This window comes from Aulonocara sp. 'chitande type north' Nkhata Bay, linkage group LG22 (genome assembly GCF_057382095.1).
Source record: "Aulonocara sp. 'chitande type north' Nkhata Bay isolate Kocher_YH1m ecotype deep benthic linkage group LG22, A_spYH_male_GT1.1, whole genome shotgun sequence".
Classification (NCBI taxonomy): domain Eukaryota; kingdom Metazoa; phylum Chordata; class Actinopteri; order Cichliformes; family Cichlidae; genus Aulonocara; species Aulonocara sp. 'chitande type north' Nkhata Bay.
This window is the reverse complement of record NC_141364.1, coordinates 20,946,404-20,969,065: the sequence shown is the minus strand read 5'-3', so window position 1 is coordinate 20,969,065 and position 22,662 is coordinate 20,946,404. Positions and strand designations below refer to the sequence as shown.

Here is a 22,662-nt window from a genome sequence, read left to right as displayed (position 1 = left end):
AGGACTTGCTTAGAGTGCTTGTACAATGGAATTACGCCGCTGCCTCTCACGTGATTAGCCTGATTGGGTCAGCGCATCGGGCATAAAAGCAGCATGAAAGCGCAGACAATATATACAAGACTGTGCAAGCTCTCTTACGCCATCAAATTAGCAACACACAAGCGCAAACAATAAGAATCCGTCAAACATGCTTTAATCTGCACTAGGCAAATGCAAGCTGCGGGCTCTAATTTGTTTTTGCCACACTTGAACTCGCTCATTGAATTTTAGTGGTCAAAACACCAGCAATGTCAAATACAGCATTGTGCAATTAAGACATTAGAAAGGAGGTCTGTGTGAAGCAATGTACCAGATAAAAGAAGAAGTCAAACAGGGCTTTTTTTCTCTTTGTAAGCTTTGGAATAACATCTGGGAGAAGCAGAAAAGTGTGGTCAAAAGGTCAGGTCCATTGTGATTAAAAAATGTTGGTGTATAAGAGATGGGCACAGGGAACAAGTAGTTCTGAAAGTTCTGGAGTGTGGATGCTCAAAAAAAAGGCATTCTTTATTGTCTTTCATGCAAACTTTGCATCCTTTGACAAATATTTACATTAATCATTCAGTGTATTTAAGATGCATGGTACAAAAGATTTTTTAAATGATTTTCCAAGGCTTTTCCTGGCTCACAGTAGGTCCTTAGGGGGTAATAACATGGTAGTAAGCATGATTCTAGGGATAACAGACAATGAGCGTGCTATCTTTCTTTGACAGAAATCATTCCATTTTCTTATTATTTCCAACCATTTGATAGTAAAAAAATACAACAGGGAGGAGACTTAAATCTGTCAAGGAAAATCCCAAATTGACGTTGCATAACTCGGTCTGATGAACCCGTGGGTCCATTTTCCTTTTTCCGGAGATGAACAACACTTCATGTCTAACTGCTCAAGTGACTACAATATCCTGACCTCAGGCAGTGCTGCAGGGGTGCCAATCGACAACAGCCGTGACCATATGTAGGCGTGAATGCGCTGCATGCCTTTTTGTGTGTTTCATTTATGCGAAATATTCTGTGTGTACTTGTGTGTCACAATATCTGTTGTAAAGCCAGCTTCGGGGCGCGTAAAGAGCCTTTCATCAAGAAAGTTCACATTTGCTATTTGTCTCGCTCAAGCCCTCCAGGCCACTGGCAGGCTGACTCAGACAAAGGTCAGCAATTAATGCTCAGATTTGGCATATTTATTAAACTGTGACCCATGCTTCTTTCATTTTGTTAAATCACAGTGTGAAAACATTCAAATAAAGAAAACACTGTGATCAATTTCTGAGGGGATATACGTAACACAAGATCTTTGGAGCCTGTTACGGATCTATTATGCATACCTCATTACATGCAGTAATTGCTTTCTCTCTTTTTTTCTTTTTTCTTTTTTTTCCCAAATAGCCATTAAAGTACTTGCCTGACAGAAACAATGCAAACAGCATTACATTAGGATCCAATATGAATTAAGAGGCTGGCCATTTCCTCTTCCTGCACAGAAGATGATATAATCCTATTTCGGGATCTCCATCTAACAGCCCTACGCATCTCTTTCCCTCTCGCCTCACTCTCTGATTCTCCCCTGAGATCCTGTTCGTTCTATGAGAAGGGCCGCTGCGCATTGATCCCCACTATCTGTGTCGGGTCAGTGAATACAACCACACTCAGCACTTTCTATATGCCCAGAGAGCGCCAGAACTGCCACATGCTGCTTTTCCCTGCTCACGCTGAACATTCACCCTCTCCCAGGAATGGTGACAGGCAATCTTTGCTGACCCTCCCAGGTCACCACTTTGGCACTAAATGCTGCAGGTGTCACACATTTAAATAACACATGGCATACATCAGACCCCTTTTGAAAATACAAGACTTTTAAAGGTGGAACTTCATTTGTATGTGTAAGGTTATTATACAAAGAATCTTAAAGCTGAGTTCAGCGTGTGAAACAGTAAGTTCATTGGATGGTACTCTAAGAGGCTCTCCCCCCAAATAACTACAAAAATAAATGGCCAACAAAACAAACAAAGAGCTGTTGCTAAAACAAATTTTCCTCAACCCCACCAAGAGTATCAGCATTGAACCAGCTCGCTTTGACTCAAGACCTATGCTTAGCAGAACAGTAACCTCCATTATGAAAATGGCTTTTCACTGAAAACGTAACTTCTTGTGACAAAATGACAGAATGCCTTACACACACTAAGCGGGGGGTGGGGGTGCTCAGCATCCCGTGGACAAGACTACTGTACTGTGGTTTCGGGCTCGCCATCACAAGCTTAAATGTGACATGTCGCATTTAGCCCTCTGAGAAGAAAAGGGGAAGCGGCTTATACTGCAGCTGTGTGCGGCGTCTCTAAACATAGGTCACTTCTAGCAGAACAGAAATAGCTGTATACTGTACGCGGTGCACTGGACACGGTCAAGATGCGCATCTCAAACTGCAACAAACTCGTTGTCGTTGTGTTTCTACTGATGAGTTCACTCTTCGCTGTAAGAATATAGGTATCAAAGTCCAGCGATTACCCTAGAGTTCTAAGTGTGTATGAATGAATTATTTCAAATTCACAACGCTTCACTTAGAATTTTCACGGTATTAACCTTTGCCTTGTTGATTTTATAGCTTTTTGTCTCATACGATTCAAGCTGAATAAAAGTTGTCACTGCAATTCAAAAACTTTCCATCACCGTTCTGCTAAAATGGGATATTTCCCTGAGTGGCCCCTCTCAAGGGCCTGTCACTCATCCTATAAGCCGGTGAACTAGCGTAGCTTAGCCTAGAACCCTTTCATTGCCCAAAGTCTCCCTTCCATCCTCTTCCAGTGCCTCCTGTCCTCTCCAAAGCTTTGATCCTCTAAGCCTGCAGAGTTACAGTATCAGTCCATGGTTACACTAAAAATCCACACTCACACATCTAGCTGCAGTAAAGGACCAACTCCTGCTCCACCGCTAAGCCTTCTAGTTGATATAATCCATCCTGCTTCTTTTCTACCTCAAATGCTCTGTTTTTTTTAAGTAAGGCTGTATTTTCATGTGAAATTGTCTCAGCCTGCTGAATTGTCTGTGCTGCTGAAACATCTCAAGAGTTGGTTGTCAGTCTGATCAGACTAATTTGAAACCACCAAGGCAGAATATCTGCTCTACTTCCATTAGCTGCCTCTTCAATCCACCAAACACTAGCTCACCAGCCTCAACTCTGCGGCCTTTTACTGCAGGACAGCTCCTGAGTGCCTCACTGTCATCTACACCACCACCACCCAGCCCCACACTGCACAAGGATGGACCAGGCCTGCTCAGTTAACCCATGGCTCCACTGACAGGGGATAAAGGGATAAAGAGCCTGTGCTCGGGGACTGATTACTTACATCTGCAGGGCTAAATCCCAGTGCCCACACAAACACAGACACATGTGTACAAGCACAACGCAGGCACACACTTGGCCTGCTGCTAGCTGCAACAAACGCACTCATGCATGTATTATTTTCTGACAAGCATGTGCTTGGTGGAAAGTTGGGTCCATCCCTTTGTTTGTGAGTGTGTGTTTAGGTCATTCCTTTGTGTGTAAGTTAAAAATGATATTGCAAGAAATGTACAATGAAAACGCATATATAGGCAATAGCACAACCATCACGGATGTCACATTATTGGTCCTATAAGTGAGTCAGCGGGTGAAAGCAATATAATCAGCACTACAGTGATATCCCCCTCCCAGGCAAAGGTCTTCTCTAGCTGTACATGCTTATTATTGTTCAGACACAAACAAGTGTTCACAAACAATAATAGCATCTTATATCTTCAGATGTTAGTGGAATCATATTTTCCCCAAAGTCTCAGTTTCTTTATTTTCTGCAAACATACAATAAGAATATTCAGTAGCGGTGATATGCTTCAATTTGCACTTGGCCTCTTGTTTACTTTAACCACAGCGTCCTGAGCCACATGATTCCACATGTAAATATACTATAAGCTATTTGGAGGACATTCTTTTTCTCTCTTTTTTAATTTTATTTTTTCCTAGTTTTTACAACCAAGGATGCCTGCAGTCTGTTAGCAGCTTAACAACGCATTTATGAGATCTGCTGTTAAAAGAATAATACAGAAGTTTCACTGCTGGCATCTAATAGTCTTACTTAGTCGTTTTCAAAAACATGACCAGAACTTGGGAGTTTCATTTGCCCCATCTGGGAAAACCACCCTGAAATGCCATTGGGTTTTTATAGAGCAATGGAGTTTAGCCTTTGGCCACAAAGTGATCAAATAAAAATGTTCTCATGCCTTCCCAGTATTAGAAAGCTGGCATCACTACCAGACATTTCCAGCAAGCATGTGTCAGGCTGGCCCACTGACCTCTTGCTTCCAGCTCATCTTTCTCTCCAGGGGAATAGAAGGAGAAAAATCATAACTCTCATAACAGCACATTAATCCCAAGGTCTGAGCACATGCGCCTCTGAGGGCTTACCCCTGTCAACAGAGATGCGCGTGCTCTTTCACATGGACACACCTGTGCCCACACGGTAAGGAAAACCTGCTGATTTCTAAGGCAGCGGGACAGGTGGCACAATAAAACAGATCTGGCTCGACCTATAAAACAGATGAATAGAGTTGCAGTTCATTCAACCTCTACTTGTCTCGCTGAAATTCATAGAAATTTGACAAACTATCAAGGAAGCAGGTTGATGGTAAATTAAACCCCTCAGCTGCACAGTGTGCGCTCAAAAGCATAGACGTTACTTAAGCCTAAAGGACCACTATACTGTTGAGTCAAATAACTGAAGTGTAAATAGATTATGGAGAACAAGCTATTGTCTACACTTTTGGCAACTTCAAGAGGACTTCAGCTGGAGTTGTTAGCGTTATCAAATAAATTGATCTTAATTTGGAGCTTGAACACTGTGATGTTCTGCTCTTTTCAAGGGTGCCAGGATTCAGGAGAAATCGTACAACCAATTACCGCCATCTTCAGGCACGAGGAGAACCAGCCCCTTTAATCGTTAGAAAGCTACACTGATTCATGACTGAAAGCCCGCTTATAAAGTGGCCACTGCAGAAACAAAGATCGGATGCTGTGATTTTAAAAAAATTTAAAATAAAAAACGTTAAATCACTGGTTGGTGATGGCGAATAGCAGAGATTGCAGTAACCATTAAAGCATTGAAAAGTGTGCCTCTAGAGTACCCAGATAAAGCAGAGCCTTGTGATGGCACCTTGCATTTTAAATGCCCTATCAACTACCAGCGACAGCAGCTAAAATGAGGAGGACGAGGCAGACACGTAGGCTACATCATGTTCGTGAGTGTGTGTGTGTGTGTGGGGGGGGGGGGGGGGGCACACCTACAGTTGACTTTTGCGCACTGAAGAAGAAAAAAACACCTTCGCCAAAAACAACGAGGCTTCGCAGATGCCAAGCATAACAGAACCCCTTTGGAGGGACACTCGGTGGAGCTCTGCGGGGCAATGCGCGCGCCATACACACGTGCACAAGCTGACTGTTCGCGCGCGCGCCCCCACATAGGCAAATACACACATACAAGCCATATACAAATGTTTCAAGCACGCCCGAGCCAGCCGGCGGCAGCTTAGTGAGCAGATTTAGTCTGCATGTTTACCTCGGTGTCGTATATTTTGGTGATGAGTGAGAACGAGTACTTCCCGGACTCCCTTATGTGTTGGATGGCCAGCTGAACCGCCGGCTCGATTCCTTGGCTGATGCTGCTCATCAGGGCCGACTCGTTCATGGGCATAAGAACCATTATGGGCAAGTTTTCCCCGTCCCTGGTGAACCAGCTGTTGTCCTGTCCGTGTTTGGTGCGGTCGTTGCACACCTTGGTTAGAGCAGGGTGAAATAGCAAAACAGAGAGGAGCAGACATCCCGTCGGGAGGAACATCTCCCAGCCGCTGCAGTCCCTCCGGGCTGGAGCCATGCTACTGTACAGGGTGACCAAATGAAATCCCACCGTGCCCTCACTGCTCGGGCATTGCAAATTCGGGCTCGTCCGGGATCCTCACGCGCCCGTCCGTCAAGGAGATATGAATTCAAAACAGAACAGACGCAAAAGCCGCAGCAGCCCCTGCAGTGGGCAAACTCGTCCCGTGGATTACGACTGCAAACTGAGAAAATATTTCTACTGTGTAACCGTGCCTCTGTGAGAATATTCCAAGGGCGCAGAGATTCGCTTTGCAGAGGGAGAGCTACTGCCTCTCGGTGTCCGTCATCCAAACGATCTCCTGTCCAAACAACCCTCTCATTCTACAACCCCCCCTTTTCACCTTTAATCTGAACCACTTGTATAAAGAACAAAAACTGTTCTGAAGGATGCCCCCCCTCCCCCCCTAAAAAAATAATTAAAAAAAAATCTGGCAATTTCGGGATACAAATTAATCACTCGTGTTGACAGTTCTTGCAGATACAAAATCAACTCCGAAGTAAATTCCCAGCCAAGAGATGCCAACTGTGGGCATCCCCACCAAATACGGCGCTCAGGCGGACAAATGTCAAGATAAGGGAGGGAGATGGGGGGGAAAGACTAAAAACAAACAAGGCTGATGCTGAAAGCTTGACCGCAGAGGTCTGGGGAGGAGATGTCGAGAGCGTCTGCGTTGACAGCCTGTGGGACTGTGAATCTCCTCTCCGATGGTGCGTCAGAGAAGCGCTGAAGCCTTTGCTGCTGCCGCTGCTGCTGCTCACCGTACGCGCAAGAGGGAGCACTGAATGTGGAGGAGGAGAGGAAACGAGAAAGGGAAGGGGAGGAGGGTGAGACGGATATACAGCAGCGTGGTGGGAAGGCTGCATAGGTTTTATGCAGGACAGACTCGTCGGAGGCCTGACAGCCGAGGGTGTTTTACTGGGCTATTACATCTAAGAGACAGGCCACATGTCAGACATGCATGGAGCAGGCCAGTTAAAACCTATGAGGTGTATGCATGTGGAGGCTCGTAGCTGTGAATTGTACTGTCACAAGTGACATCAAAAGTAATTCTTGTATTTTTAGTTACTCATTAGGAATGCCGAACCTCGTGATATGATGGCGTCAGTCTGGAAACCACTGTTAAACAAACAACACATACAGAATCTGGGATGGATGGATGGATGGATGGATGGATGTGAGAGGAATTATTATTATTATTATTATTATTATTATTATTATTATTATTATTACCAACAATAATTAAAAAAATAACTACATAAATATGTAAAATACTTGGAAAACACTGAAATATATTGGAGTAACAAGGAAGTATTTCAGCACCATGGACAGCGCACGGTACGGAATAGCATTCGGCGGTAGCGTAGCTGAAGTTGTCTCTTCTTCCATTGTCACGTGTACATTAGCCCTTTACCTGTACAGCCTCAGGGCAGAGGATACGCTTTCTTATTCATGTCCAATATGTGCAAACATTACATTTCTCCGGCAGGAAAGGAAAGTGGTTCCCCCTCCCCAATAAAAAAGAAAAAAGCCAGTCGACGCAATAGCTCGCAGCACATTTCCTGGTATTGTTAAACACGCGTGGGAAGAGAAGAGAATATGCTGCCGCGGGTAACTCTTCACCACATGTGGGAAAAAATACGGAGGCCTTTCAAGTCATCAGCTTCAAACGTATCTCAAAACAAAGGCAGTTTGACCTACACAGTCACAGTATCACATCCACAGTTACAATGAACATTACATTTTAAAAAATGAAAAAAAAATGGGGGGGGGGGGGGGGGGGGAGGAGCATATGAATGAAGCACAAATGAGAATATAATGTATTTTCCCAATGTGGCGCATGGCACGAATATTGTCTCATTGGAAAGTCAGAGGTGCGAACTGAGCTTTGCTCTACATTTGCAAAACAACGGGGATGAGGCAACAGCTTTACTTCCATGATGAGTTGTCCAAAGTGCAACACAGCTGAAAACATGCGGGTCTTTTCCATTTTAAACAATGCTGGTAATTCCGTATTTTTAATCATCCTTCCAAGGATAAGCAGATAAGCAGTAGCATTAAAATAAACCACATGAAAGCATTACATCTTTCCAAATGAACTCCCTCTGTAGGCTCAGCTGGCATCAAAAAGTGGGCAGTATGAAATAAGCTTTGCATAGAAAACACTCCTGATCATGATCTGAATCTAACGCCTTAACACAGCCAATTTCCTTCACCGTTATGGATTTAAAGCATTGAACTCTCACGGTCAATAGGCCTCTGCCATATTGACCATAGTTCTTACAACATGGGTCACTTATTACAAGTCCAAGAAGCTCCAATCACATGTCACCAGTGTTGGGACTAACGCGTTATTAAGTAACGCGTTACAGTAACTACGTTATTATTGTGGTAACGAGCACGGTAACTAGTTATTATGCCAAAATCAGGAACGCGTTACTCGTTACTGGGATTTAGATTGGCTCGTTACTCGTTACTTCATGTGGTGGCTATCGCGGAGCTTCCACAGATTCAGTAACATTAGCAAGTGGTGGAGGCCAGCAGGTGGATGAGAGACCCGAAGCGGCCGCCGGTGTTGTGCCAAAAAGTGATTGTCTGCCAAAAACTGATTTCCAGTGTTTCTGTGTATTTTTTATGTGTAATATCTTTACGTATGTTCGTAAATAGATTTCGGTGAACAGGGGATACAAAGGGGTTACATAAAGAATTAAAAAATTATCTGTTTTTTAAGTATCTTTACAACTTGTACTTACATTATAACCAATCCGGTCCTTTATCCCCACTTAAAATATTTTTACAGAACTATTGTAATATTTGCTGCCATTTCTGCTGTCCTGTTGGGCAACTTACTCTTACAAAATACATTTTTAATGTTAATGAGATTTTTTTTACTGCATAAATAAAGGTTATATAAAAGTGGCTGCCAAAAACTGATTGCGGCTTGTATCTTGCTACACGAATGTTGTTTGTGGCTCAAGATGACTTTATGTCATCCATAAGGGATGCATTTGACATATGTTTAACATATTATAGCCCAACAAGTTACTTATAGCACTTTAAATATGAGCAATCGCTTTTTGGCAAATACCGGAAATCAGTTTTTGGCAGACAATCACTTTTTGGCACAACACCGGTCCGAGTGTGAACTGAACTTCAGGTAAGAAGTTATGACCTGCAGTCTCTCTGGGTCAGATATGAACCAAGTGTAGGTGAAGTTTATTTTCGTTGTGCTGACTTTTTCCGTACTGCGTGCTAGCTAGCATGACGGAGTTTCTATACAGCTGGATGGTGCTATGAAGTTAATGATGTTGAACTTTATTTTGTTCATAAGTTATTAGAGTTGCCAACCGTCCCGTCTGGTATTCAGAGAAAATATTACGCGTTTCTTATTGAGGTGAAAAGGAACAGTTTGTGCCGTAATTCAGCTACAATGGAAAAGGCACAAAGCTGGAGTTATTCTGTGTTTACGCTGCACAGCTGCCTCTTCTTCTTTCATTCTCTCCCCCTCCCTCTCCCGTTTCTACTTCAATCATGAAACTGATCAATGATCAGCTGATCGGCTCTCTTGTTTGTTTATCGCTCACTTTGCGCCGAAAGAGGAAACCAGCGGATGTCGCGCTAAACAACAGCAGCACGTTTGATCAGCTGTTGTTAGAATTTATTTAATATTAATTTCTAGTATCAGCTGATGTTTGCTGGAGCCACAGCTGCAAAAAAGCTGCTGGTCATGATATGGTTTGGTTATCTGGTGAGAGGGAAACATGAAGATGAAACCAGGAGATGTCCTTACCGAATCATCAGAGCTGAACAGGTGATGGAGAAACAGGTTTACCTTTTAGGTGACATGAATGAGTTGAAGTTATCAACTGTTTCTGAGAGACAAATAACACCAGGATCCTTTTCTACGTAGCTGACAGCTGGTAACTGTGCAGGGGCGGGTCTAGCAAAGTGTTGCCAGGGGGGCAGGTAGGGCATTAACAGGGAGAGGGGGGCACAAAGAAATACTTTTCTTTCTTATTCTCATTTAAAATGTCTATCTTTTAAAAAATAATAATCTGAATCTTACAACAAACGATTGATAGATTGATGCATATATACCATCAAAACAGTGAACATCACTGTCACAACAGTGTTTATTTTCATTCAAAGGCTTTATGATTTTTCCTATAATGGTGGGCCAGTCTCTAGTCAAAATGCCCGGGACAATTTTCTGTCCCAGTCCAGCCCTGTATGCAGCTCATCTGCAGTCTGCTGTTACCTACATCTTCCTATTCAGAAGGCAGAATTTCCGAGTTCTGAGTACAATCAAAGCACCACGACTGCAGTTTTTGTGTTGATGTAAAAGGCGCACATGACACTGTGACGTAGGCTAGAATCATGGCAGCAGTCAATGACGGTCCAGGCGTGGGATTTCTCTAGTGGAAATATGCACATTATCTTTTCCTTTCTGTTGGTAGGTGGCACAGTGCACTTGTGGCAAGTAAGCAAGCTAGAAGACTGGCAAAGTTATGGAAGCAACACATTAACAAGAGAATTATGAGTAAAACCAAAGTTACTTTCCCTAGTAACTAGTTACTTTGAAAGTAACGAGTAACTTGAAGTAACTGAGTTACTTTTGAGAGAAGTAACTAGTAATGTAACTAAGTTACTATTTTAAAGTAACTTACCCAACACTGCATGTCACACAAAGGAAATTTGTTATAGCCCTGGAGGAATGCTGGAATCTACATCTCTCTCTTTCTGTCTTTCTGACCAGTATATGATTTGCATGAAATGTTTACCTAAAATAAGACATCTTAATTGTGGGAACACCAATAGTAAAACACAATTTTTGTCTGAGGCTGATTACTGTTTTGACCCACCTTTTGGCCTGTGAGGTCAGACACATTTAAGCTAATCAACAACGAGCTAAAAATAGAAGAAAAACTCAAGTTGGCTCCAATTAAAGGTCAAAAGAGTACAAAACAGTCAAGAAAACGCTCAAATAAAGGAAGTGAGTTAAATCAAAAATAATAAATAATATATGCTTTGCATTCATCCACACAGCGCTGTATTTTCCCTCTTCTTGATAGTTTTCCTTTTTTTCTACTCAGAAGTCCAGATGAAGAAGTAGGTCAAGTCACTGGCCCATCTGTTTGTTTTGCACAAAACAACAATCCTCCGCTCAAAACAACCGTCCAGTACTGAGATGGCTTCAAACATGAAATATGAAGTACAGTAGAAATGATGTGGACCTCAAATCCATGAGCAACGTAACTCTTTAAATCCAAGGCGAGGAAAAAGTACTTCAACTGGAAATAACATGTGCTGGAAATTTGCAAATAAAATATGGATTATATTTTAACAGTGCCTACAGACATTTTCAGGTATAATCAATCAAGACCTCTACATAGAAATTGCTACTTTTCTTTTTTCCAAATGTAGAAATGCTGTCCGGCTAATGGGGTGTCCAGCTAATGATTGCAGATTCAAATGAAAATGTACATTTCATTTCTGATTATGAATCATTCATTAAGGTTTCAATCACAGCCTTCCAATCTACCCGTCCTCACTAAGCGAGATGTCAAACCAATATATCATCACTAATGAGAACATACTCGCACGGTATGAAGGGCACGCAGTGAAATAATTATGCAGATGTTGGTACTTGAGCAATCAAAGATGAAATTTTATGACTGCGGATTCAGTGACATGTAACAGCTTGGACAACAGCTTTTGCGTAGGGTGAATGTGTTTGACTATATCAGATTTGTTTGGTTTGGGGTAATAATGCATTTAGAGATCACCAGGAAACAAAACAAAAACAAGTTTTTATGCAAATTTACAAAGTCTCTCAAATGCATCATCCAATCCACGTACACAGATATAGATGTGGCTGACATCGTCCCTGTTTAATAGAGATTAATGGGGTGGCCTGTGGACATCTCTCACCAAAACTCTGACAATATGCTACAGGATGCTCTATGAATTCTAAATGCCAGCCATTCAGAATGAGATAAATAGTTCATATGGTTGTGCTTGAGTATATCTTGAGTCAGTTTTGTATGTAAGAAAGCAGAAATCAAACAGCCTAAACTTAAGGCTGATTTACTGGACACCCAATCAGTAACTTTTTTTTTCTTATAATTCAATCACACTGAATATTTCTGCAGAGTCTGAAGTGGGGGAAGGTGGAAAGGCTACATATCCATCCATCCTGTCCCTAATTCACCATTTAACCGCAGAGGGCTGTTATGTTAATTTCTATTTGTAAGTAATAGAGGCTCAGTTTAACTTGGCATCACATTCCACATCCTTGAACATAAAAACAGCACCATGAAAAGGCTGCACTGATATGCCAGGAAGCAAAAGATAGGGCAGACCTTCATTTAGTCCAGATCAGCATCGTGGTTTCGAGTCATCCCAGATATGACAGATTTTAAAACTCCAACCCAAGGACACGGACTTTATCTCAGAATGCAAATCCACTGCATAGGGAGGGCACATTTTATTATGAATCTCTGAGATGCTTCTTTCCCTTGTTCTCGACACGCTTGCCCTGCCAGTTACAGTGGCAGCTATTTGAATAATTGGTTTCAGAATCTGCAGTCACAGTCCTGCAAATTCCATGCATACCAACAAGTTGAAGAGCGATTTTTCAGCACAGCGTGCTCCATGCAAGGCAGTAGAGAATGCATGTTTTATGAAAAGACCACAGACTATCAACTAAGAAATTTCCCTCTGGGTTCAAGAAAAAGGCATGTATCGCATTGGATTTGTTGGAAAACTTGCCACTGAAACTTCTTATGACCTTGATTTACCCACTTACTGTATATGTCATGTGTGACCATATGCTTTTTATTAGTTTCTGTAGCATACTGTTACAGTGGTGTATGTTCCTATTAAACATAGGCAAAGTTTAAAATATTTATACCAGCATATGTGCATGCAATTTATTGCTTCAAACTGCTTTAAATTCTCAACTTCAGGCAGTTTTTCGTATTGTGTAATCACAGTGGGAGTGGATATCCTTCTTTGCAGTCAAAAGGTCATCGCAGGCAAACAGTTCTGGCTCTAATCATCCCCAACTACTTCCTGTTTAAACCTTTTTGGTTGCGAGGGGCAGCCAATTAATAGAAAGAAAGGGAGGAGCTAAAAAAAAAAGCTTTTTTGGACACTGAATTAATTGAGAACCTGCATCAAGGCTCACAGTAAGATAATGAAATTAGCACAATAAGTCCCTTTAAAATATCCCACAAGGATAATATTAACCATTCGTAAATATACTCATATAGGGATAGTTTAGGCCCATGGCACACCAAGTTTTCAGCAGGTTAAAGAATACATAAAAGAAGCGTATTTTAAAATGTTCAAGAAAAAAGCTTTTAGGTTCTTCATAACTGCATTAATCCAATCCAATGCAGCTGTCTTGAAATACAAGAAACTGAATTTAAACATCACACCACCATGTAGTGATCAGATTACAGACCACTAACAGCAGGACACGGCCTTGTAACCTGGGGCTAAGGGTACTGGTCTTATAGGGCTGTGTATATCCTCACTTTTAGCAGCCATTCGGCTTAGAATTGACTCAAGCTAAAGCTGGACAGAGTGATGCTGAAATAAGGTGCTTTTACTCAATGCTATAAAATACATTTTACCAACAACCTGTATCTACAGTACTGATCCAAGGCAGGATGGATCCAATGGTTTCATGTTGTTTACATCAAATTTTGATGCTACCTTCTGAATGTTGCCTTGTTGTCACCAACAAGCATGCCACATTCAGAGTCACTTAGATCTCTTTCCCATTCTTCTCAATTTGAACTTCAGTAAGATGTCTTGGCCATGTCTACTTGTCTAAATGCACTGAATTGCTTTTCAGTAGCTGTTGTATAATATACCAAGAGTCCAAAGGTAGCTAGACTGAATTCATCAGACAGATTCAATTCAATCCAATTTTATTTGTATAGCACCGAATTATAACAACAGTCGCCTCATATTGTCAGGTAACCGCCCAACAATAACAGAGAGTAAACCCCAAACAATCATATAACCCTCTATGAGCAAGCACTTGGTGACAGTGGGAAGGGAAAACTCCCTTTTAATAGGAAGAACCCTCTGATAAAACCAGGGGAGGAGGGGCATCTGTTGAGACCAGCTGGGGGTGAAGGACAAAAAAGATGTTACCAGTTGGCAGTAGATCAATCTCACTGCTAGGTTTAAAACTTGATAGTAATTGTCAAGCTAATGTGACTAGCTTAACACTTAATATCAAGAATTAAAACAGCTAACCAAGCAAAGAACTAAGTAAGTAAGTTAGTAAAATTTTGCACAGTACTGTGACTATACTTTTATATATATTAAATAGATTAGAACTGCTAAATTTAGTTCTAATATATCCTTATTTGTTAGGTAGCATTATCATTAAAGACTTTGATTCAGCTGAAACATAAATCAGCCCGTAGATATCAAGGTAGAGAAAACTACTAAACACCGAAAGTAACTGGGGCGTACAGTTAGGGCTTTGCTCCATTACACATGAGCAGGTTTCCTCTGTTTGTCAGCAAACCAGGATAATTTTGTGTAATAGTTTAGTATTTTTACTGTGTGAGTATTATTTTTACTATAATGTATTATAGTTGATAATTTTAAGTATGTCTGTGAAGGTTCTCAGTCATCCAGGTCATCGTAGTCAAAGAAGCTTGCAAAGAAAAGCGTCTGGACTTCTTTAAGTTGCTTGAAGACGTTTCACCTCTCATCCGAGAAGCTTCTTCAGTTCTAAGGTCAAATGGTGGAGAGTCCCAGATATAAACCTAGTGGGAGTGACCCCCCACAGAGGGACAAAAGGACCCCCTGATGATCCTCTAATCGCCTGAGCCAAGGTGTGAAACTGGGTGTGGGTCCCAATCAGCCAGGGTTTCCCGAAACCCTTTGAATAATTTTAAGTACTATCACAGGATCCAGTGTCACTACAGGCGTTTGTTTGGTTTAAGTCAACTTGGGAAATAAGTAACATTTTGCCAGAATTGGAATATTATCACATTCTGCAGACATAAAACAAATATATAGCATTTTATTCAGCAGCAACTGTTGTCTGTGGCCTACAGGGGTTTTCAGTGTGGCTGCTATTTATCTTCAACAAGAAAAACAGATGCTTAGATATGTGGCCAGCAGGGGTGTTGGAAATTAGAGAATTCTATCAAAAATAAATACCAGGGAAATCACTTAGAAATTGCTTGGAAATTCAGCAAATTATAATGATTTTAATTGTGAGCGGAACTCCTACCTACAAAAACACTATTAGGAGACGTAGCTACCCTGTAACAATATGGCAACTGCATGATTCAACTGGGAGGTAATGAAGCTGACAAAATGCAGTCTGGTTTCAACTTGTGCTACTGAACAGTAGGCAATAAGAACAATGTCTCACAACCCTTTGTTTTAGAGGTTCATCACTGCAAAGTATAGGAGTTTAGGAATGGCAGGCAGTGGACCAAACCACTGTGAAGCACATGAGGGGGAGTCCACTTTTTCCAAACTTCAGAATGTATTGTTTTGCGCATATAATCACCATCACAGCTGAGAGTACACATATTATATTATTTAATGTTATATGGTTATCTCTATAATCATGCATAGAGGAGGACAGAATTGTTTTCCCAGAAAATAAGGGGATTCTCATCCGCTTGCCCACCTTGTAATGGTTGAATTGATATGGCAACACATTTTTTTCCTTCAGCCCAGGCACCTGGTAGCTTGAATGTAATAATTACAGCAAAAGTGTCAAAACATGACATGCAGTGTGGCCAATTTCTTGAACAAACACCACTATAGAAAATAAAGCCTGTAGGATTTTGCAGGCCCATTGTCTCCAAATGGCCCCAAAAAATACACTGTGTGTTTCTGATTTAAAGGTTGCTCTCTGCTGTGCACCCTGGAGAGATAATCTTGAATGGGCAGGCTACATTTGTCCTGGTCAAAGGGGTTATCGCAGCCTTTCTTATTCCATTCTGAAATTAAATCAAGAGTATGAGAAGAGACTGCATAAAGTAGGCCACTGCCTTCAAAGGAGCTTCAGTTGCAGCTGTGCTGTGGGAGGACACTATTTTGATTACTGTCAAGTCCTAGTAATAGCAAGAACCGTGTCTTACATAATCACACTTACAATGAATCTTTCTAACGTCATCTACAGCATAGGAGCTCCAAGAGCAAAGATGATCATTTTAACAGCAATTCCACATGCCTGAAGGTTGAACGTATCGCAAGTAAATGTGACTGTGTATACAAAGCAAATATGCAGATCGTATTTTCATCAAAATATTGCGTTTGGTGTAACGGTGAACCATGGATTTGCAAAAAGTGTGTATGATAGCTGCAAAGGTTCTTCTTGAAGGGAAAACAAGGAAATTATCTGCTTTTGGACAAAGAAAACAGACAGAAGCTGGATCCACAAAATAAGATATCATCGTTTCAGTATATGTGTATGCTAATGAGTGTACTTCATACTTACTATAGCAACATGTGGCAGCAGTATTATCATACCACATTTGGAATGAAATCAATAATACATAGGCTAGTGAAAGGCTACCACACCCACTGTCCACTGCCCTCTTATCTCTGATTGATTGATCTCTTCCGTCATGCAGAATTCTCTGAAAGCATAATCTGCAAACTATTAATTATATATACAAGCAATGAATTTTCTGTTCAAAGATTTTCAGATATAGGAGAACCCAGTTTTATCATACAGTTTCTAAGCAAATGTTCATAAATTCTTAGGCACGACTAGCAAAGATAAAACCAGTCTGTGGAATGGAGCATAACCTCAAGTTTAAAAAGATCCAGGCTAAAGTTGGATGTGACAATATGTCAATGTGTCGTCTCTGTTTTAGTGGTCGGATGTCAGATCGTCAGCTCGATAATTAGGGCCCAGGGTGACCAGAGAGCACAGTGAACGAGCTCACAAGAAAGCCAGAGTCACGCTTTTGCACATTAGCCCCAAACTATTAATAGAAACTGTCATTCTAATTAGTGGGTATGAAGAGATCCAAACACACAAAGGCAAGCAAAAAGAATATATATATATATATATATATATATATATATATATATATATATATATATATATATATATATATATATATATATATATATATATATATATCTCCGATGAACACACTCACATTCATCGCAAGCATAATATTCTTCACCAAACAAATTCTGAGTAGGAAGTGTACTGTAGGAGAGTGAAAGGGCGATAAGGAGAAGAGCAAAGAGAGAGCAGAGAGTTCAAAAGGAGGAATCGAGGGGGAAATGAGAGAGAGTTGGAGAATAAGTTGCAGACAAAAGAGGCACAGGAAAAGAAATCAAGGCATTTCTCTGGGTCAAGTTAATGACAGATGCTGATGCGTGAGCATGTGCCGCCCTGCAGCGCACATGCTCAGAGATAGAAGGGGTGTGCGGCAGATTTCTAAGACCTAACACCTCGACTCACCCCACCAGCATTAATTATACACAACCATCTTTCCATCCAGCAAGACAAAGAGGTGCGTGCTCTAAAGGGGTTAAAACCCACTGGATGATTTATGTGTGGGCTGATCGGCGTGGCTCTCTGTGATAAAGATGTAGTGAATGAAGAGCACTTGGGGAAATTGTATTAATGGACACAAGACATGCCCCAACGCCTCTGAGAACCAGCACGTATATTGATCACTGATTGCTTGTAGATTGCTTCCTGATGATTTCATCCTAATGGCTCCGTAATGTTTTTTTGTCTCTAGAAATCCATTACAGTCTCTGTGATCAGCTACTTTACAAACAAAGGCCTTAGAGAGGATGGATTAAAAACAAGATGCCACACTTGTGAACTTTTTCTAAAATACAGTTTTGATTTGATTTTATGGCTACAAAGTAAATTAAGTAAAATTTCAGTAGATGAAATGCCCTTTGAACTTGACATTTGAATCATCCCTAACTAACCCTGTCCAATCCTGTAAAGGTTTAAAAGTTCCACAAATCTATTAAATAAAAATAATAACCATAAAGTATTAGAAATATTTATATCACATCAATGACCAACCCTCCTACTACTGTGTGCCCATATTTACTGTGCAAACAGCAACAGGATGAACAGCAGAAGAAGGACCGTTTGTGCTTAAGTCAGCCATTATTACTCATGTGATGCACAACCTTTTCAACTATATGATCAAAATTACAAGAAATACAAGTTTATACTGTAAATAGCGGCAACGGGGTGGACAGGTTATGCTTTAATACATCTGTGAATCATTCTGAAACAGAAAAAAATAGCATTTGTTGTGTGTTGTGAATTTAAAAATGTCAAACGTGGGGGATTTTTATGATTTATATCAGCAACTGAGCAAAGATGAATTTAGGCTATTGTGCTAATAAATTAATAAATTAGTGATTATTGCAAAATAAATAATTTTATAATTGTATGATTGATTTTTCCATGCTAGAGGGGGGTTAAACTGAGTAATGATCATATGGTCAGTTCTGTCATCAGGAATACTAGGAATGATCAACATAATCAAACCAAACATGTTCAATTCAATTCAATTCAATTTTATTTATATAGTGCCAAATCACAACAAAAGTCGCCTCAAGGCGCTTCATAGATACAGAGAAAAACCCAACAATCATATGACCCCCTATGAGCAAGCACTTTGGCGACAGTGGGAAGGAAAAACTCCCTTTTAACAGGAAGAAACCTCCAGCAGAACCAGGCTCAGGGAGGAGCGGCCATCTGCTGCGACCGGTTGGGGTGAGAGAAGGAAGACAGGATAAAAGACATGCTGTGGAAGAGAGACAGAGGTTAATAACAGATATGATTCAATGCAGAGAGGTCTATTAATACATAGTGAGTGAGAAAGGTGACTGGAAAGGAAAAACTCAATGCATCATGGGAATCCCCCAGCAGCCTACGTCTATTGCAGCATAACTAAGGGAGGATTCAGGGTCACCTGGTCCAGCCCTAACTATATGCTTTAGCAAAAAGGAAAGTTTTAAGTCTAATCTTGAAAGTAGAGATAGTGTCTGTCTCCCGAATCCAAACTGGAAGCTGGTTCCACAGAAGAGGGGCCTGAAAACTGAAGGCTCTGACTCCCATTCTACTTTTAAATACTCTAGGAACAACAAGTAGGCCTGCAGAGCGAGACCGAAGTGCTCTAATAGGGTGATATGGTATTACAAGGTCATTAAGATAAGATGGGGCCTGATTATTTAAGACCTTGTATGTGAGGAGCAGGATTTTGAATTCAATTCTGGATTTAACAGGAAGCCAATGAAGGGAAGCCAAAACAGGAGAAATATGCTCTCTCTTTCTAGTCCCTGTCAGCACTCTTGCTGCAGCATTTTGGATTAGCTGAAGGCTTTTCAGTGAGTTTTTTGGACATCCTGATAATAATGAATTACAGTAGTCCAGCCTGGAAGTAATAAAAGCATGAACTAGTTTTTCAGCGTCACTCTGAGACGCTGGATGGCTTTCTTACGAGCTCGTTCACTGTGCTCTCTGGTCACCCCGGGCCCTAATTATCGAGCTGACGATCTGTTCACCAGTTCAGATTTATAGAAAACTTCTGGGCAGCCATGTTGCCGACATCCCACTTGTTTGCACACTGTATCTGCTGTTCATCTCTTTAAACCACAGTAGCATTCCTAAACTAAATGCTCTGAATGATCTGAGATATTAAACGCTGGATGGCACAGACTGTAATAGTTACTGGCCCTGATGCATCAACCACACACACACATCTAAACATCTGAGCTCCTCACTAATGAAGTTAGGCCAATATTGTAAAAACCTTGGTGTCTTTGACAACCACCTCAGCTTTTATAAGCATGTCAGTTATCTCACCCATGTTATTTTAGTAAGTTAAGCTCAGCTTCATCAAAAATAAATCCGGAGACATTGATACATGTTTTTATCTCTGGATTAAACTGCTACAAGTCACTATACACTTGCCTGAGCCAAAAAAGTTAATACAAACTGTACCTGATCCACTCTTATTTTAGCTTCTCTTCAGTGGCTACCCGTTCATTTTAGACCTGATTTAAAGATTCTAGAGCTCATACCAAACTGTATTTCACATACACCCATGGTCATGACCTGAGGTCTTCAGCCAAGGCTCTGCTGGTCATCCCACACCAGGCTTTTTCTGAACTACTAGTCTGAGGAGATGAGATCAACAAGCTCAAGCTAGTCCTTTAAATCCCTCATAAAGACATATTTTCATAGGCTTTCTCTGTGCTGGTTTTGAGTTATTACTACATCATCCTTTGTAACTGTTCAATCACCTTCTCCAAGTGATAATTTTTAATTTATTTTATATTTGCCTTGAATTAAAAAAAATTGTTCTTCACTTTTAATCTCCATGTGCTGCCAGTACTCCTGTATACGATGAACATTTTAGGACATCGTCAGGTCTCAAGAAAAAAGTTGTCAGGTATCAGACAAAAAAATGTCAGGTCTCAGTTCTCAAGAAAAAAGTTGTCAGGTATCAGACAAAAAATTGTCAGGTCTCAGTTCTCAAGAAAAAAGTTGTCAGGTATCAGACAAAAAATTGTCAGGTCTCAGTTCTCAAGAAAAAAGTTGTCAGGTATCAGACAAAAAATTGTCAGGTCTCAGTTCTCAAGAAAAAAAGTTGTCAGGTATCAGAACACAAGGTACCAGAGAGAAAATCTTCCTGCAGGTGGTGGTGTTGTCATGTCCCACCCAGTGTTGCCAACTTAGCGACTTTGTTGCTATATTTAGCGAGTTTTCAGACCACCTTAGCGACTTTTTTTCTGAAACGTGACTAGCAACAAATCTGGCGACTTTTTCTGGCGTTATTAGAGACTTATTTATGACGACTTTTTGACATGAAAGCTCGTATCGCTCTTACTCTCAATAAGCAGCGGGTGCTGCGGTGGGCACCTCGCCCGTGCCAAAGCGCTTACAGGCGGAGGATAGTCCTCCCCCAGCTGCTATCAGGGCAGGGCTCCTGCACTGACTGTAACGCAGTCAGTTCTTTTACTGTTATGTTGTTTTGTGGACCACAAAGTTTAAAACTACACACACACAATAACTCCACCAGAGTGCCTGTTTCGGGTCACTTTTGCCGGTCCAAGCTCGGATAAAGGAGCAGGGTTGGAATTGTGACATTAAAAAAACAATAATTGCTAAAAGAAATTTAATTTGTAGTTCTAAATAAATTCTAAATGCATTTAAGACGTTTTTTACTGACTTTATGTCTCTACCGCGATGTTATTTCTCTCTCCAACAGCGTAGGTTACAATTATATTAGCATGACCAATTATGCAAATTAGGAAATGACATCATTTAGCGACTTCTAGTGACTTTTAGGACAACCAATAGCGATTTTTTTTACTGAGGAGTTGGCAACACTGGTCCCACCCGAATTGATTTCCAAATACGTCATCAACGTGTGACAGTGGGAGAGCGTAAGGTCATTGACCTCACCAGAGTTTTACTGCGGTTCAGGCTCCTAACGACACAATTCAGGGTCTGCAGCCTTAAAGTGCACAGCCTTAACGGTCCACAAGGGCCGCTTAAAGGCCGGAGGTGAGAGGCTTGTCAAATGGGACCAGTGTTGCCAACTCCTCAGTAAGGAAAATCGCTATTGGCTGTCCTAAAAGTCGCTAGAAGTCGCTAAATGACGTCATTGCCTAATTTGCATAATTGGTCATGCTAATGTAATTGTAACCTATGTTGTATGACAGAAAAAAAGAAGAGACATAAAGTGAGTAAAAAAACGTCCTAAATGCATTTAGAATTTATTTAGAATTACAAATTAAATTTCTTTTAGTGATCTTTGGGGGGGTTTTTATGTCACAATTCCAACCCTGCCCCTGCTTCTTATATTAAGTTGCGGTTACAGTATGTTGTGAAAGTTACATATCAGAGAAGGAAAGCTAGTTTTGTACGAAACCAAATCAGTACTATTTTTGTCTGGCTAATTCATTCTAGCTAGCGACAGTGGTGAAATGTGATTTTTTTGTTTTTTATTCGGAGATGTTTCTGTTTTATTAGGAGACTGTCTCACCCCAACATCGTCAGACTCATGGCAGTTGCCTGCACTGAGTCCTGCTTTTTGTTGGCAGCTGAATACATTCATGGCGCAACCCTGCAGCAAGTGCTTCACACAGACAGCTGCTACTCTAATAGTCTGTGTTATTGAAGGATTCAGCACTTCTTTTGGGTTTTTTTTATCCATTTTTAGACAGCGATGAGATCGGCTACACACTCCACAGAAGCCCAGAGTTACTGTTAATATCAAAAATATAATGCTGTCCTTTGAGATTTTAACATTTAAGACTGAGTGTAATGGATCTAAAACTGTTTAAATCTCTAGTCTACATCCTGGTAACATGGAAACTTTAAAAACAGCAGCAGAAGGTTTCAATAGTGTAGTCTAATGTGTTTTTTTCATTTAATAATAATCCATATTATGTATAACAGCTACATTCACCCTGGAGAGAAACTAGTGAGGGAGACCATCAGGACCAAGCTGGGTTTCTGGGTCCAGAGGTTTGGAGAAACTTCTTCCCTTTCTTTCATCACAGCTGTCCTGTGCCAGAAGTTCTGTTGACCCACTGAAAGAGGCATCATTTAAGAAACACCAGGAACACTGAAGCTCATCGCATTGATCAAGCAGACTCATGATCTTCACCAGCAGCTCCCTCACAGGGAAATCTTCAGAGCTCCTCTGTAGACCCGCCCCAG

General features: G+C 41.0%; 1 protein-coding gene across 1 annotated transcript in view; it reads right to left on the bottom strand.

The window, feature by feature from the left end:
• gabbr2 (gamma-aminobutyric acid (GABA) B receptor, 2) overlaps positions 1-6,705 on the bottom strand; it is a 212,175-nt gene extending 205,470 nt beyond the window's left edge. The window contains exon 1 of the mRNA XM_086280435.1: positions 5,619-6,705. Coding sequence (XP_086136561.1) covers positions 5,619-5,933 — 315 coding nt within the window. The 5' untranslated portion in view covers positions 5,934-6,705. The remainder of the gene's footprint in view (positions 1-5,618) is intronic.
• Positions 6,706-22,662: the final 15,957 nt, after the last annotated feature.